Source organism: Symphalangus syndactylus, chromosome 5, assembly GCF_028878055.3.
Source record: "Symphalangus syndactylus isolate Jambi chromosome 5, NHGRI_mSymSyn1-v2.1_pri, whole genome shotgun sequence".
Taxonomy (NCBI): Eukaryota; Metazoa; Chordata; class Mammalia; order Primates; family Hylobatidae; genus Symphalangus; species Symphalangus syndactylus.
In genome coordinates this window covers 59,121,513-59,137,279 of record NC_072427.2, presented here as the reverse complement: position 1 = coordinate 59,137,279, position 15,767 = coordinate 59,121,513, and the positions used below count along the sequence as shown (strand labels likewise).

General features: G+C 48.1%; 1 protein-coding gene across 3 annotated transcripts; it reads right to left on the bottom strand.

Moving 5' to 3' along the window:
• Window positions 1–633: 633 nt before the first annotated feature.
• Window positions 634–14,818, bottom strand: LOC129482579 (golgin subfamily A member 8M-like). 3 transcript variants are annotated; one of them, XM_055278601.2, is made up of 19 exons: window positions 14,129–14,814; window positions 12,330–12,449; window positions 11,373–11,432; window positions 11,111–11,191; window positions 10,220–10,258; window positions 9,910–9,957; window positions 9,737–9,821; window positions 9,535–9,644; window positions 8,411–8,497; window positions 8,197–8,304; window positions 7,918–8,002; window positions 7,302–7,534; window positions 6,965–7,047; window positions 5,659–5,735; window positions 5,164–5,228; window positions 4,522–4,598; window positions 4,339–4,439; window positions 4,088–4,243; window positions 634–4,002 (listed from the first exon to the last, which is right to left on the bottom strand). In XM_055278601.2, exons 1-19 carry the CDS (start codon window positions 14,174–14,176, stop codon window positions 3,827–3,829), a joined length of 1,839 nt encoding a protein of 612 aa, XP_055134576.2. In that variant the 5' UTR covers window positions 14,177–14,814; the 3' UTR covers window positions 634–3,826. The 3 variants fall into 3 exon arrangements, with proteins under 3 accessions (XP_055134576.2, XP_055134577.2, XP_055134578.2); XM_055278602.2 differs by lacking the exons at window positions 5,164–5,228; window positions 5,659–5,735; window positions 11,373–11,432 and adding an exon at window positions 4,744–4,802 and having other exon boundaries at window positions 6,960–7,040; window positions 7,295–7,534; window positions 11,111–11,261; window positions 12,343–12,449; window positions 14,129–14,818; XM_055278603.2 differs by lacking the exons at window positions 5,164–5,228; window positions 5,659–5,735; window positions 11,373–11,432 and adding an exon at window positions 4,744–4,802 and having other exon boundaries at window positions 6,960–7,035; window positions 7,299–7,534; window positions 11,111–11,261; window positions 12,343–12,449; window positions 14,129–14,818.
• Between the last annotated feature and the right edge of the window lie 949 nt (window positions 14,819–15,767).

The following is a 15,767-nucleotide window of genomic DNA, read 5'->3' as shown; positions in this document are numbered from 1 at the left end:
CCGTTAGCCCCACTTTCCTGCCTCAGCTATCTCTCTGAATAAGAAGATGGGAGTCCCCCTGAGGGAAAAGTTGCTATGGTGAGAGTAAGGGGGCCATCAGGCCTCCTCCAAACAAACCAACTCCACCAGCCTCTGGCTCTTAAGTAACAATCATCATCATCCAGAAATTTAGGGACTCAGCCCTGGTCAAGGTGGCAAAGGGTCTGTTTGTCTTTCCCCATTAGACAGAGGTCTTGTCCTGCTACCCTAATTGTAAAGGGGTGCCTGCGAAGGGGTGGTAGGGACATGGTGGCGGTGGAGACTCCAGCCCCACTTCTCCAGGCTTTGCTGACAGGGGCCTGATTTTAATTTTTATTTTTATTCCATGACTTTTTAAACAAATCCCATATCTTCTTTTTCATAACTTTTTTTTTGTAACTTTTCGTAAAACTTTTTTCTACTTTTTTCCCACAAGTTTTTTTGCCACAACTTTTTTATATTTTTTATCCCATAACTTTTTCACCCCACAACTTTTTTAATCCCATAACTTTTTTATTTTGTGGGCATGCCAAGCATGCCCAGCATTTGCACAGTATTAATACCTTTAATACTATAGTTTTCAAGAAACGCAAAATAAAAATTTAAGGCAAAAACAACACTTTGAAACAATTTAATAATTTATTACATTACAGTAGCATCACATCAGCAGTCAATAATGCCACTCTAGGGAAAAATCTTTCAGTATTTCCATTACACATTCTGTTTACAAGAATTCATAAATTAGTAAAATTCATTCTAAGAAAACTTGGCAAATAAAGCTGCGGACTGGAATTGGCATTTCTTTCTCTGCTTTTCCTTCCCACCGTTTCTTTCTTTTGTACTACAGTATTCATATTTTAAAATGTTTTAACTTATTTCAGAACATTAAGATAGCAGTTATATTTTTTATTAGCTATATTATTTTAAAATGACTCTTCAAGATAAAGTTTTAGAGAAACTATATTATGGATAGGACTGATTTACATTTTCAAATTTTCTAAAATTCAGCTTTGGTTTTAGAGCTGACATATTTTCATTTCTGGAAAATCTATCAGGTTTAATCAAATACTTTTAAAGTAATTATTACATACTGCAATCTTCAAATCGGTGTTTTGATTTTCCTACAGAAATTAAAATGTATTCAGTGGAAATCACATTTTAAAATTTTATGTTTCTGATGAACTGTAACCTTCCAATGTTGCCTTCTAAGCAAACTGAGAGCTGCCTTACACTGAATGAGGAAGAGCACAAATACTCGGCTGAATGAGGTATCGCAAAAGACGGCTTGCAGTTTGAAGAAAGACGGAAGTTATTCTCATACAATTTCCATTCTTTTTAGCTTTTTCTTAAATATATGACAAATACCTATACAAAGAGTGCTATTTCAGTCAATATGGTAAATTTATTTTCCAGACTGACCTTCAGCTTAAATATGCCAGTGTGTGATTTAATCCATAGGCACCTGATGAACACATTATTGTCAGATTGGTTACAGATGCTAAACGCTATCTGAAGGTCATTCCTAGTCACTGATATTCATCACGGTAAAAGTGAAGTGATTTCAAAGATAAAAGTACCTTTGAAATAATTTATCAATGTATTAGATAAACCCAGTTTCAGAATGATAAAAGAAAAAACGTTAGACCGAATAATGTGGCTAATTAACAGTGGTCCGATTTCTAGCCCGAGGGTTTAAAATGCTCTTAAAGTAACTGTCTTTAAACTGAACTCAAAGAAAGCAAAAGCGGCAAGTTCAGGAAATAAAAGGCAAGAACAGGACTTTAAGTGCATTTTAAACCCACGGGCTAGAAATCGTACCACTGTTAATTAGCCGCATTATTTGGTCCAACATTTTTTCTTTATCATTCTGAAACTGGGTTTATCTAATACATTGATACATTCATAAAATTTGGAAGAGTCAGTTGAAGTCACAAGGACCGAATATTTGCCCTCGTTCAGTGAATGCCGGCAAATCTGTTATTCCATTGGTTAAATCATATTGTTGGTCTCCTGTTAATGTCATAGAAGTATCAGGAGGATGCCAAATGCTAAATCTGGAGATGGTCTAGTAACTAGAAATCCCCACCCCAGGGAGCACACATACATATCTCCCTACGTCCTAAAAATGTGATGTGTTCTGGAACACAGACATTAGAACTTCATGAAGTTTGAACTGTTGAGTCTTTCCCAAGCATCATCAAGTTATGATTTAGGCAATATATGACTGAAATGCATTCATTCATCATGCATAGGCACAGTCACATAAATATTGCACAAAACATGTCCCTAACTGAAACCGAGAGGTACAGAAACATATTTCACTCTTCGTAAAGAAGTTTGTGAGAAAATATAACTGTGTGATTGTATAGACACGTTTCCTGATAATACATCGACATTCGCAAACAGTAGATTGCACTGCAGTTTGTAAACATTTTAAGTTGCGTAAATTTCTCTTTGATTTTCAAAGATAGTATAATACTGTCTACTAAAATTCCTTTTTGTTTCAACTAAGTACTCTCACACGTATTAGTTTATAATAATGTTTCTTATTATTTTTTAAAGTGTTTTCCATTCAAGGAAAAGAAGTAAATTCCTATGTCAGAGTAACCAAGGTGGTTGACGAATAGGTATTAGCCAGAGAGGTCTAGATGGTAAAATCAATCTTCAAGCCTGAAAGAAGCTCCGTGGACAGAGAGGAATGCCAGGTGTCACACAGCTTTCCTTCACTCTAATTCATTCTTGGCTAGAGCCTGTATGCCTGTTCCAGGGACATTTGAACTCGTAAAGGATTTCTTATGATCTTCACTAAATACATTAAGAAGAATGCCAACCAGTACCCTTTTGTGTACTGAGGCATGTAGTCATGTGATTAAAACAGGTAACATGAACTCTGACTTTAAAACGTATTATAGATACAAATGCTCTAAGCTAGGAAAGGTTTTCCACATCCACAGTCAATGATGGGAGCCTTTCGTTCCTCAGAAATCATCCCTTCTTAGGTCATCGAAAAAGAGTACAACTGCTGCAGCTCATGATGCAGTATCTTCATGAGCCCAGAGCACATGCAAATCCTAAGGGAATCACCATAATACAGCGCTAATTCTTGGCACCGGGACAGATGAAACACACTCTATCCTGCACATACCTGCCAGGAGCAGGCCACTTTCCTCTTCTGTGAGATTTAAAAAGCTCCCCCAAAAGGTTATGACTCCCATCACCAATACACAGAAAATGGAGGAAAGGCTGTTTCCAGTTCTCGGCCTTTGAACAACTCTAAATGTCAATACTCATAGTGGCATATTACAAAGTAATAAACAGTGCACACTTGGGGGCAAACCACATATTGAGCTAATGAAGAGCTCACTGTGATTAAGATTAGATCAAACACTAGCAGAACATAGGCAAATTTTATCTGAATTCTGTAATTAATATACATGCTGCAATGACATTACAAAAGCATGGCAGCCTATTCCAAACCAACGAGAAGAATTTTTTGCAAAGAGTGAGTCTTTGCGTGTTTGAACTCCCACCACATAAGGGCAAACTCGATATGCATGCTAATGACCTACAATTATGAAATTAAAAAAGAAAAATACTAAAGGATGCCAGAGTGAACATCAGTGAAAGCCACAGAGACCCACTCTCTTTTAACTTTTTACAAATAAACTTAAACTATAAATTAGAAACACAAATAATCATGAGTGGCTCTAACATTCAAATGAACGAAATGAATTGTGTCGGAGATTAACCCCATAACTTGGTTTCTTATTTAAAAATTTCTTGGCCAGCTCTTTGATGATGATGATGTTTATCTCCTTCTTCTCGGCAGCCACGCCCAGCAAAAGAATGGAAGACAGCCAATGCTGCCCAAGCCTGGGTGCTCCTGGTGGTCCTGCAGGATCGGCTGTGCAGTAGGGTTGTCACAGGTAGGACCCTCCCTGGCCTCTCCTTGCGCAGAGGTGGTGAGGCTCACCTCACAAAGATCTTTGGAGAGAGGGAGGCAGGGATCTGAGCACAGTGGGAGCCCCCCTCTTCCTGCCTGCCCACCCCGCCTGAGGGCTCTACTCACCACCATGCTTGTCTGCAGCCCCAAGCTCCTGGGGGGCTGGGGCTCCTGGACCGGGCTCACCAGCAGGGTTCTGGGCAGCGGCCAGGAATTTTCTGTGCCCATTGTTGTAGTTGCCACAGGCCCCGATACCATCTGCTGCAGCTCCAGCAGCTTCACCTGGAGGGAGGGGTGCTCAGCTGTCATGCCACTGCCTGCGCCCACCCTCACACCCACCCCCACCCACACCCCCACAGAGATGTTGCACACCCTACCTTCATCTCCTCCCTGTCCTGGGCCAGCCTCATGATCTCCTCCTCCCAGTGCCACATCTTTGGCATGGCGTCCTGGCTCTTTTAAAAGGTGATGGATTTTCCTGCAGGAGGACAGGGCTCAGACACCGGGGCCTCTCTGATGGCCCTGCAGCTCCCCCTGCCGTGCCCTGGCCTCCCACTCACTGATGGCATCGTATTTCTTGTTTCTTCACCAGCTCACTCAGGTCTGCCTTCTCCTCCAGGTGGTCCATAAAGCTGATCTGGAGCCAAAATATTGTGGTCATATCTCGGCAGTGACCTGCCCTCAGGTGGCATTTTCAAGTCATGGAGAAGGCGGAGGGGAGTACTGGCGTGGGCCAGCTTCTCCATGACTTCCTGCAGGACCCGGTGGGTCTCCCCACTCACAGACTCGCCCCCAGTCCCTGGGGCTGGGACCACTGCCTCTGGCTCCTTCTGGGCCGAGGCCACAGGTGAGCCAGGCGCTGGCAGCACACCCTCTGCTCTTTCACCTGCTCTCGTAACCATGCCTGCTCCTCCTGGGCAGTGGCTCCAGTGGCCTTGAAAAATGCCACCTGAGGGCAAGACGTGAGCATTCTTGTAGGGGCATACACAGAAGAAATGGGGCAGAGAGGTGGAGCGCTGCCCCTTCCCTTGGGGCCTCAGAGTGCACCTGTTGGTCACAGGTAAAATGGTGTCTGACCACTGGCTCTCGGAAGGGGTGAAGGTCCAGAGAAATCAGAAGGAAGGGAATCTAAGAGCATAAAGGGGTCTTGGAGGGACCACAAAGGAAGGTGGCAAAGTGGGTGCAGGAGGAGTCAGGCTCACCGTGGCCTCCCCGCTCTCCAGGTCCTCTGGGACGCTCAGCATGGACCGAGGTTCTCCTCCATCTCCTGTGGGGGGTGGCCAGAGGGGTCCTCAGACAACCCAACAAGGGAGGTACCGTGGGCCCACCTCTACCTCTACCCTTACTGTGTAACCCTGAGCCAGCCCCTCCCCAGAGAGGAATGAGCTGCTGTTCTTTATTTTTACTTTTAAGAATCAAGATCTTGCTATTCCGCCCAGGCACACTCCCACTACTGGTCGATGTGGGAGTTCTGACCTGCTCCCTTTCTGACCTGGGCCAGTTCAGCCATCCTTAGGCAACTTGGTGGCCCCTGCTCACAGGAGGTCACCACACTGATGCCAGACTTAGTGCAGGCACCCGGTCGGCATAGTGACCAGCTGTTCTAAAGGTCTCTTCCAACTCCTCAATCCTATGCTGCTAACAGTCCCCCCTTCCTCCTGGGGCTCTCTCCTCTTCCTCTGAGCGGTCTCCCGTACCTTCCCCAGGTAGAACCATGAGGCCCAACTGGGTTGTTAGCTGCTGGTTCTGCTTGCTGGCAGCTTCCAGGTGCTCCTAAGGGGCCAGGAAAGAGTGAGAAGGGACGAAGTTTGCCAGGTCTTCCCTCTCACGGCCCCATCCTCAGCAGCTCCCTCCCCTGGGTCTCCTGCAACTTTTGGCGGGCCATCTTGGCCACCGCTTTGCCCCAAGTTTCCTGCTGCTGCAGCTGGTTCATTAGCTGGGTCTGCTGCAGTCACTGCCTGTGCAGCACCTCCTTCTCAGAGGTCAGCTGCTGATAGGTGGCCACCTGCTGCTGATAGGTGGCCACGTACTGCTGCAGGTGACCCAGGTAAAGGTCTGGCTGCTCCTGCAGACTCTGAGCCTCTTGGCTCTTCAGCTCCACCTGCAGGAAGACCCTGGGTGTGTGGGCACGTGGTGGCTGGTTTCCAGATTCTGGGCCCATTAATAGGGTAGCGAGAGCACTGTGGGGGCTCTGTCGGCTGCCCAGGCCCCTGTCTCCTTACTCCAGGCCTAAGTGACTGCCTCGCTTTCCTAGAACCCCATGCCTCCTTCCCCAGCCTCAAATCTCATACCCTCTTCTCATTTAATCCTCAGCACCTGTGTAAGGAAAATGCTGACTTCCTTTTGAAGTTAAAGAAACAGAGACTTAGAGATGCAAAGTACTTGAATGGTGACCAGTGGAACGGAGGCTGGAATCCAGTTTTAATGTAAGGAGTCTTTCTGTTTTGTTTTGAGACAACAGTGTCACTCTGTGGCCCAGGCTGGAGTGCAGTGGTGCAATCTCAGCTCACTGCAACCTCCACCTCCTGGGTTGAAGCAATTCTCGTGCCTCAGCCTCCTGAGTAGGTGGAATTACAGGCATGTGAACCATGCCCCGCTAATTTTTTTTTTTTTGTAATTTTAGTAGAGATGAGGTTTTACCACATTGGCCAGGCTGATCTCAATCTCCCGACCTCAAGTGATTCTCCTGCCTCAGCCTCCCAAAGTGCTGGGATTATAGGCATGAGCCACTGCGCCTGGCATAAGGAGCCTGTTATACCACTGTCTCTTCCTCTGTGACTGGGGGGCTCCATGCCCAGGATGATGGTGTCCAGACCTGGGAGGAGCCCAGGGCTACCCACCTATAAAAGTCAGAGGGCAGGAAGCAAGAAACAGCCACAGGAATGCCCTGGGGGGTGCTGTGGTCACCAGCCCCCAGGCTGGAGCTGCCTCTGGCCTGGCACCTCCCCTCCCCAGAGGCTAGTGCCCCCCTCCCAGCCCTTCTTGGATGGGGTGGAGGTTTCCGTCTCCTTCATCTCGTCCAGCTTCTCCTGTAGCTCCTTTACTTGCTGCTCCAAACACAGGGTGCTCTTGTTCTCATTGTTCAGGACAGAGAGAAGCAATCAGCAACCACCCACTGCAGCTGGAGACCCCAGAACTTGGTGTCTGCCTCCCATGGCACCAGGAAGGGTGGAGGAAGGTTAGAAAAATCATCCCCTCTCTCCCACAGCCACCTGGTTCACAGGTGCCTTTAGAAGTAACATTTCACATGAGGGCTACACTGCCCCGTTTTAGAGGTGGGGAAACAAAGGCCCGGAGGGCTAGGGAGGAGGGCACGCTCCCCAGCTGGGGAACGCACCAGCTCCTCGAAGACGCTCTGTGGCTTGGCCAGCTGCTGAAGCCTCTCCTGCTGTTCCTGAAGCCTCTCCTCCTGCTTCTGAAGCCTCTCTTCTTGGACCCGGTTCAGGAAACTTATGCGCTGATTCTTTTCGACCTGGGCCTGGAGCTCTCCTGCCACTCTCTCGAGTTCCTTCCTCAGGTGCTGCAGCTCCACCTGAGAGGGCACTGCTGGGGGCTCCGGGGGCAGGGGTTCAGCTGAGAAAGGAAGCAGACAATAAGGGCCTCCGGATTCTCAAACAAACAAACAAACAAACAAAAAAAACCCTCTCTTGGCGCACAGCTCCTCTCAGGCTCCTCAAACATGGCCTCACTGCTAATGATTCCTCGCACCCAGATGGTAGCCAATCTTCCAAGCCACTTTCAGAAAGAGAGCACTGTGGGTGGCTGACAATGGGCTCTCTTTGTTGATGGGGACACTGGGGCTAATGGAGATGACAAGACTTGCCGTCTCCTGGCACAGACCTCTTTCCCTCTGCCTCAAAGCCCTTCCATCCACCCACCTCCCTGAGGCATTCTAAGCCACCCGCACAGCCCTCTGATGCCAGTCCTGCTCCCGGGTCACGCCAGCCCCATCTTACCCGTCTGTTTTTGCAGTTCGGACAGCCTCTCCAGCTCCTCTACCCACTGCATATAATGATTATTTTCCTTCTTCAACTTGTCTACCTGGCCAAAGCACAGGGGAAAGGGCCCTGGAGAGAGGGGCTGGTGGCTGGGCAGGCTGCCATCTCCCTCTCTGCCCCCACCTCCACAAAGCCCAGACCCATGACCACCTCTGGCTATACTATTCCCATTTTACAGATGCCCAGAAAGATCCAGTGACCTATCTAAGGTGGGGGGTCTGAAGGGTCAGAACTCACTTCCTGCGACATTTGTGTCATCCTCTGCTGCCACCGGGCCTTCTCTCCTTTTAGACACTGAGCATATTCGTCTCGCTCTGATAGGCCTTGTTTAAATGTCTCCTTCAACTGCAAGAATGGGCACAGAAGTTAGGAAGGGCTGTCACTGGTCCTCACCTGCTCCTGGCCACCTGGGGTCATCTTCCTTCCACATCCCTCCCTCTGAAAACCTCACCTGTGTCAGCTGTGCCTTGAGCAGTGCCTGGTCCTGTAGGGACTGCTGTAACATCCTCTCCATACGTGCTCTACTGTGGCTCAAGAACTGGATGGTGAAGAGTGAGAAGTTTCAATCTGGAGAGCCCGGAACATTCCACACAGTGCCCCTTAAAAGGGCTAGGGCTAGGCCCAATATACAACTTGGCCAGTAAAGATCAAGGCATTTCCAAGCCCGTGGTCTGGTTTTTAAAAGAACTCAGTAAAGTTGGAAAGGACAGGGAATGATATTTAATTTATAGCTGGCTAACAGAGGCCCAGAGAGATCAGAAAATATTGCTATTGTTATTACTGTTATTATTACCACTGTTTGAACCTTTATGGAGTGCTTCAACAGGTACCATGCTAGTGATTCCATTTAATCCTCACAACCACCACAGGAGACAGTTACTATGATTACCTCTATTGTGTAGATGAAAAAACATGGAGTATTTGAGGTTAAGTGCTTGCCTAAGATCACTTAGGTAGAGCTGGGATTTAAACACCCAGGTCTATCCAATTCTCTAAGCCCATTTTTCTTGCTGGGGATGGGGGCACAGATAGGAAGGGGAAAATTAATCTTTTGTTCACTTTTTGAAAGGATGATACATTCGCATAGTCCAAAACTCAGAAGGTACAGAAGGGAAGTATCTCCCAGCCATCTTGTTGCTCTCTCCTGAATTTTTTATGAACGCTTGCAGACACATTTTATGTATATTATCATAGTATGTACACAAACACGCACACACACACACATTTCCCCTCTCTACAGAAATGGTAACATACTAAAGGTACTCTTCTGTACCTTCACAGTACAAGTACCCAATACCCCACCTAGGACTTGCCCAAGACCACAGCCAGGTAAGGGTGGGGCAGGCACTTGGCCTCCAAGCTCTGTGTCCAGTGCTCGCTCCCCAGTGCCCCCCAACTCACCCACAGCAGCTGACTCAGCCCCATGCTGCCTCTAACAACCATAAACAAAAGCAGCGAGAAATGGCCATGCTGCCTTCTGGGCAGGACACTCCATCCTGCAGAAGGGACTTTTAGGCTCACTCCTCCATCTGTGAAGCTGGGCTCCCAGGGGACGGGGCAGGTGGTTGGACTCACCCCATCCAGCTTCTTATTCTGTGTGGCGGCGACAGCAGAGAGAACCCGCTCTAATTCTTCTTTACGCTGCAATGAACATTGCAGCTGGCCTGCCAGATCCTTGGACTGTTCTGTAATGAGAGTTGAGATGGGGCCCAAAGGACTCCCCCGAAGACCTGTCAAAGTGCCAGGTTGAAGGATGACAGGGTGCCCAGATTCCCACCTTCAAAGTATCTGAGAGAACGTTTTGTGTGGGATATGTCCGTATGCAGTTTCTTTTTCTCGGTGTTCAATATCTTGATTTGAACCTTTGGGAGAAAAACCAAGCAAGTGCTGAAAGAGAAGGAAAGAAACATTCTCGGGAGGACAGGAGGAAACTTCACACCCTCCACTCACTTCTAGCCCCCTTTTGGCTTGGTGTCTCCTGTTGTTTTCTTTCTTTTCCTGTAGGAAGAGGAAGACAGAGCTCTTACCAGGGGGAGGCAGAGACAGCACAGCAAGAGACATGCCCCCAGAATGCCACCAATGCCCCAGGACAGGCCCACCCATGGGACCAGGTTATGAGAGGCCCTGTGGGGATGGGGTGGAATGTGAGGAGTGAGCCTTCTTCCCCAGGCTGGGAGTGGGTGAGATGAGACTGAGGCCTCTATGTCTGAGTGCCCCCCAAACCCAGCAGTCATGTCGCAAGGAAAGGAAATCACATTACTTTTTCCAGCTGATGTTCCAATTCTTTCTTCTGTTGTTTCTGTGGGGAGAGTCAAATTAAGGTGATGGAGCGTGGCCCCCTCAACTCTATTCCCCAGACCAGGAAGCGGTAGGCAGAGGCCAGGAATGGATTTTAAAGGCAAAGTTCTCAGACATAATGGGAACATGAACCGGTAAAGTCTCCTCAAGCTCCCAAGGACAGAGGATTTGTGTCTTTGTTGGTTTTTGCCCACAGCCACAGAACTCAAAGTCTGAATCAGGACTCTTTTGAGAGGACAGTAACATAAACCCCTAGAGATGGAGTTTGAGAAAGGCCCCTCCTTCTGGCAGCTTGTGATTTAGAAAGTGCGTTCATTCAATAAACATTTACTGAGCACGTACGGGCCAGGTATGGTTCTTCACAGCAGATATAGGATGGAAAAGGACAGACAGGAGCCCTTGGCCCTGAGGTTTCCATTCTAGGGGGTCTTTAAATCTCGGACTCTCAGAGCTAACAGAGACCTTTGATACTCACTACCTCCTCTGGAAACACAAACCCAAAAAGGAGAGGTGGCTTGTCCAGAATCGAAGATCAAATTGGGGACTGAGTCACAGCAGAAATACAGGGCCCCTGACAACCAGTCAGGCTAGCAATTCCCCGAGAGGCAACAACCCCAGGGCGTGTGTAGCAAGGACTGGAGCAGGGGTGTCTGGAGAGGAAAGAGTCGGCAAAGAGGGCAGCAAAAGAAGAGCCCCGCTGCATGCTCTGGGGTCCCTCCAGGTTAGTCCTGGCCACTCCAGCTCCCTATTAACCCTTGGCACCAGGGGCCCCCAGCTCTTTCTTCAGGGCCCTAAGGGGAAACCCAGCCCAGGATTGGCAGCATGGAATCAGGGGACCCCACTGAACTCTTACCAAAGATTTGATGGTGTTCTTCAGTTCATTGACTTTTATGGACCTTGAATCCCGGACTACTGCCGGTTCTTGGCACGGGCTCTGAGGTGCATGCAGAGAGGAGGAGGTGGAGCAGGAGTTTGGGGAGAGGTAGAGAGAACAATCATTAGGGCTGGGGTGTGTGGGCTGTCTTAGCTGGCAGAGGGGCACCTAGTCCCCACTGTGTGAGGAGGTTAGAGGGCTGGCCTGCAGGGTCACTGCACCTTCACCCAGAGCCTCTTACCTCCAGATCCTTCAGGGTAGCCGATGATGTAGGGCCCTCCCCGTGGAAAGCTGTTGCTGACTATAAGATGAGAGTGCATATGGAGATGTTCTGTCCCCCTCAGTGTCTGAGCCCTCTGACTTCCTTTCTTCCCCATCAACTGGTAACATTTTCTTTTCTGCCTATCTTGGACCTTTGTCCCATAACTCTGTGCCAACTTCTCTCATGGTTCTTATCTCCCCAGCATCCCACCCGGGGGCCCTTTCAATGACTCCTGATGGCAAGTGACTGTTCTCATTGTCCTGGCTTCCCCTTGAGACTGGGGATGAGGAAAATCAAACAGCAATGCTGGGTGTCCTGGGTGTTTACAGCAGGTCATGTACTATGTACTAGGGATTAACATAAAAACAACAATAACAAATCTCATTTAAACTTCACAAATGGAAGTCAAACAATACCACTTCTGTTATACAGATGTAAAAAGAGAGGCCCAAAGAGCTCAAGCAACTTGCCATAAATCATATCCCTCCCAGACAGAGAGGCAGGATGCAAACCCAGAATTCCTTTTTTTTTTTTTTTTTTTTTGAGACAGGGTCTCACTCTGTCTCCCAGGCTGGAGTGCAGTGGCACAATCTCGGCTCACTGCAAGCTCTGCCTCCCAGGTTCACGCCATTCTCCTGCCTCAGCCTCCCGAGTAGCTGGGACTACAGGCGCCCGCCACCTCGCCTGGCAAATTTCTTTGTATTTTTTTGTAGAGACGGGGTTTCACCATGTTAGCCAGGATGGTCTCAATCTCCTGATCTCGTGATCTGCCTGCCTCAGTCTCCCAAAGTGCTGGGATTACAGGCGTGAGCCACCACACCCAGCCAAACCCAGAATTCTTAACCAGTACCCAACAGTTCATCCACAATCTTAACAATTACCCTCTACTGCCCCTTGGGCCCCCTGTCCCCAGGAGCCTGGCCAGCCAAGACTCACATCCCCAGGTGACTGGCAACCACGAGAAGTGGCTGCCTCAGGGATACTGCCATTTGTTTTCCTGTTCCTCTTCGCTCCTGTTGGAACTCTAGGGCTGTTTTTCTGCCAATATGCTTTAAACTGTGGGAAAGAAGAGTGGTAACACTCATGAGAACTGTCAGCCCCTAGAGGCACATCCTCCTTTACAGTTTTTACAAAATACTCTTATACACCATCTGATGTAATGACACCAACAACAGTACAAGGTGTTGTCACAATCATTTAGTGACTGAGAGGGATTGATATCATGGCTAGAAAAAAGAAAAAGGCGATACTGGGACTTTGAAACTCAGTCCTCTGACTCCAAGCTCTGGGGTTTTGCCAAGAATCAGCAGCTGCCAGGGACCAAAACCAGAGGCAGAGGTAGAAAAGTAAACATTAAGTAGGCAGGAACTGTATACCGTGTGGTTTAGAGTCACATATCCTCACACGTCTGTTAGTGTGAAGAAGTGCACCAGTACCTCTCAAACTTTTATACCAATGTGTCCTCATGGCAGAAGGCAGGCTTTTTGTTAAATCTGGGAGTTTATCAGAAAGACGACAAACCAAGCCTCATTTCAGAGAGAAGTCTGGTATACTCTTAGAAACCTATGTGACTGTCATCCCTAAGTACATTCATGTTTTTTCTCTTGATCTCAAGAGAATCAAGGGAAACTGATGCTTCAGAAAGATGTCCCACATTTATCCTGTGGCACTCAAAGTACCCAAGGTTGAGATAATATCAGGAAGATTCCAACTGTCAAGTTCAGTTTCCCAAGATCTATTCCACAGAAGATGAGGAATTCTCACTTCAGAGACCACTGACTGAAGGGCAGTCTGGTCCCAGAACCATGGAGAATTAGAATATGAGGTGGAGAACTCAGAAAAAAAATGTTAAAATCTCTCTGGAAAGTAGACGCCTGGGAGAAAACCAAACCAAACCCATTCTCCCATCACCACCCAGAGATACTGTCAACGTTTTGAGCTCACGGGGGAAGTGTAGGCTTTCCCCACCGTCAATGTCTATGTTAAGGGAGTAAGGCAGCCTGAAACCTCTTGCTCCTAGGTCCCATAGTCTCCATTCCCCTTCCAGCTGGAAATTTCTGCTGGGACCAGAAGAAGCAGAAATGGGGTGACAACGCTTAGGGGACTGGGTCATAAGACCAAGGCCAGTCTTTCAGTAATGACAGTTTGTAAGCAGACTGTGACATCACTACATTCCACTCCTCCTAGTGTGGGGGAGGGACAGCGCGATGTCTGAGTTGCCGCTCCACCATGCGGGAGGGAAACACAGGGTTGTGACCCAGGTCCTTGGAGACGCCAGCCCAAAGAGCCCAGGGAGGTCAACCTTGAGGCAGCAGGAGGGCAGGGCAGAGTCTACAGCAGGGAGCCCCAGGAGTCACCAGCCCAAAGTCACCCAGGGACGACTGGCGAGGGCGGGGCCTGGGGCTGGGGAACCCAGGTCCTTCGAGACATGAGCCCAAAGAGCCCAGGGAGGTCCAATTTGGGGCGGCAAGAGGTGAGCGCTCAGTAATGGAACGGGGAGCCCCAGGAGTCACCCACCCAAAGTCACCCTGGGGTGACTGGCGAGGGCAGGGACTGAGCTGTTTGCTGAAGGGGCAGGGCTGACTGACAAGATTTTTGTAGGGGGAGGCCAGAAGCGCCAGGGTTAGGGGGCAAAGTTCGGTGTGCCTCAGGAGTAGTATGGACTCTGGCAGCGGTCTTGTCGTCGGAGGGGATCTGTGGCTGGGTTGGGGGGCCATGACCTGGTACGTCTTTACCTTTTTCTTGGCTGCAGCCAATTTGCTCTGTTGAGTTTCTTCTGCCATTGCGGGGTGGGGAGGGAGGCGGGGTGGGGAGGGAGGCGGGGTTGGGGCCACGTCAGCAAAATCCCAGCGAGCACTGATCAACACGTCCAGTCACCTAGCAGGCAGCTGCGTAACTGAGCCAGAGGAAGCCGTAACCAGGGAACCAGTAGAATGCAGAATAGGGGCGTGGCCTTAATGCTCCAAGCACATTGGTCAATGAGAAAGATGAAAGGGAAAGGGGGCGTGGCCAGGCAACTGTGTCCAGAGGGACCTGTGGCTCATCAGGAAAGCTGCCCATGCAACTGCTGTCCCCACCCACTCTGAGAGAGGGGAGGGGCTGGCTTTTGCTTTAAAAGCTTTAAAACTTTAAAAAACAGATGTGTGTATACTTTATATATATATATATGCTTGTCTCTCTGTGTGTATCTATGTGTTCCTCCAGAGCTGTCTTCATTAACCAGCTTCTATGCAAGGTCTATGATTTGGACCTATACTTTTCATCTTCAAATACAGTACAAAAATTACCAGTATTACCTGAACTCAGATACGATCCTATAAAGGTGGGAAATCCATACATGCTTGATCATTAATGAAGCACACTATATTATCCAACATTCCAATAAGATAAAATAATCAAAATGCTTTTTTGGAAAAATGTTTCTCTTATTCTCGTACATTATTGTTAAGTTTTTTTTTTTTTTAAACAGGAAACTTGGTTAATATCTGTAAAAACACAAAGCTTTTGGGCTGGGTGCGGTGGCTCACACCTGTAATCCCAGCACTTTGGGAGCCCGAGGCGGGTGGATCACCTGAGGTCAGGAGTTCGAGACCAGCCTGGCCTACATGGTGAAACCGCATCTCTACTAAAAATACAAAAACTAGCCAGGCGTGGTGGTGGGTGCCTGTAATCCCAGCTATTCGGGAGGCTGAGGCAGGAGAATCACTTGAACCCAGGAGATGGAGGTTGCAGTGAGCCAAACTCATGCCACTGCACTCCAGCCTGGGTGACAGAGCGAGACTCCATCTCAAAAGAAATAAAATAAAATACAAAGTAAATTTTAAAAGCTTTCAATTTAATAAGCACTCAAAGCTCTTTACCAATTTAAAACAAATACAAGGTCCACTTTTCTAGAATCACTTGGCTTCTCTAAGCCTTGCAAATGAAACTGAATTTCTCACTTGATACTTGGCTATGACTTGCAATCATGAAAAGCAAGAATTGTGTTGTGTCACTGTGTACTGCTTGTTACCTGAATTTCACACGAGGCTGGGATCAAGGGTCGAATCTTTCATGATTTGCTCCATGAACTATGTGCACTTCTTATCCCAGACCAAACTAAGCTTTTGTTTAGAGTTCTACAATTTACAGTTAGTAGACAAGAGTGGTTCTCAGTAATGTAGTCTCTGGACCAGCAGCAGCAGCAGCAGCACCTGAGAACTTTCTGTAAGTGCAAATTCTCAGGCCCTACCCTGGACCTGGTGAATCAGAATCTCTGGAGTAGGGCTCAGCAATCTGTGCTGCAGTAATCCCTCCAGGTGCTCAGGAACCTCTGGCATACAGCAGGTAGAAAAATGTGTTTCTTTCTGTAGGTCCAAAGCCAGGGATACTATA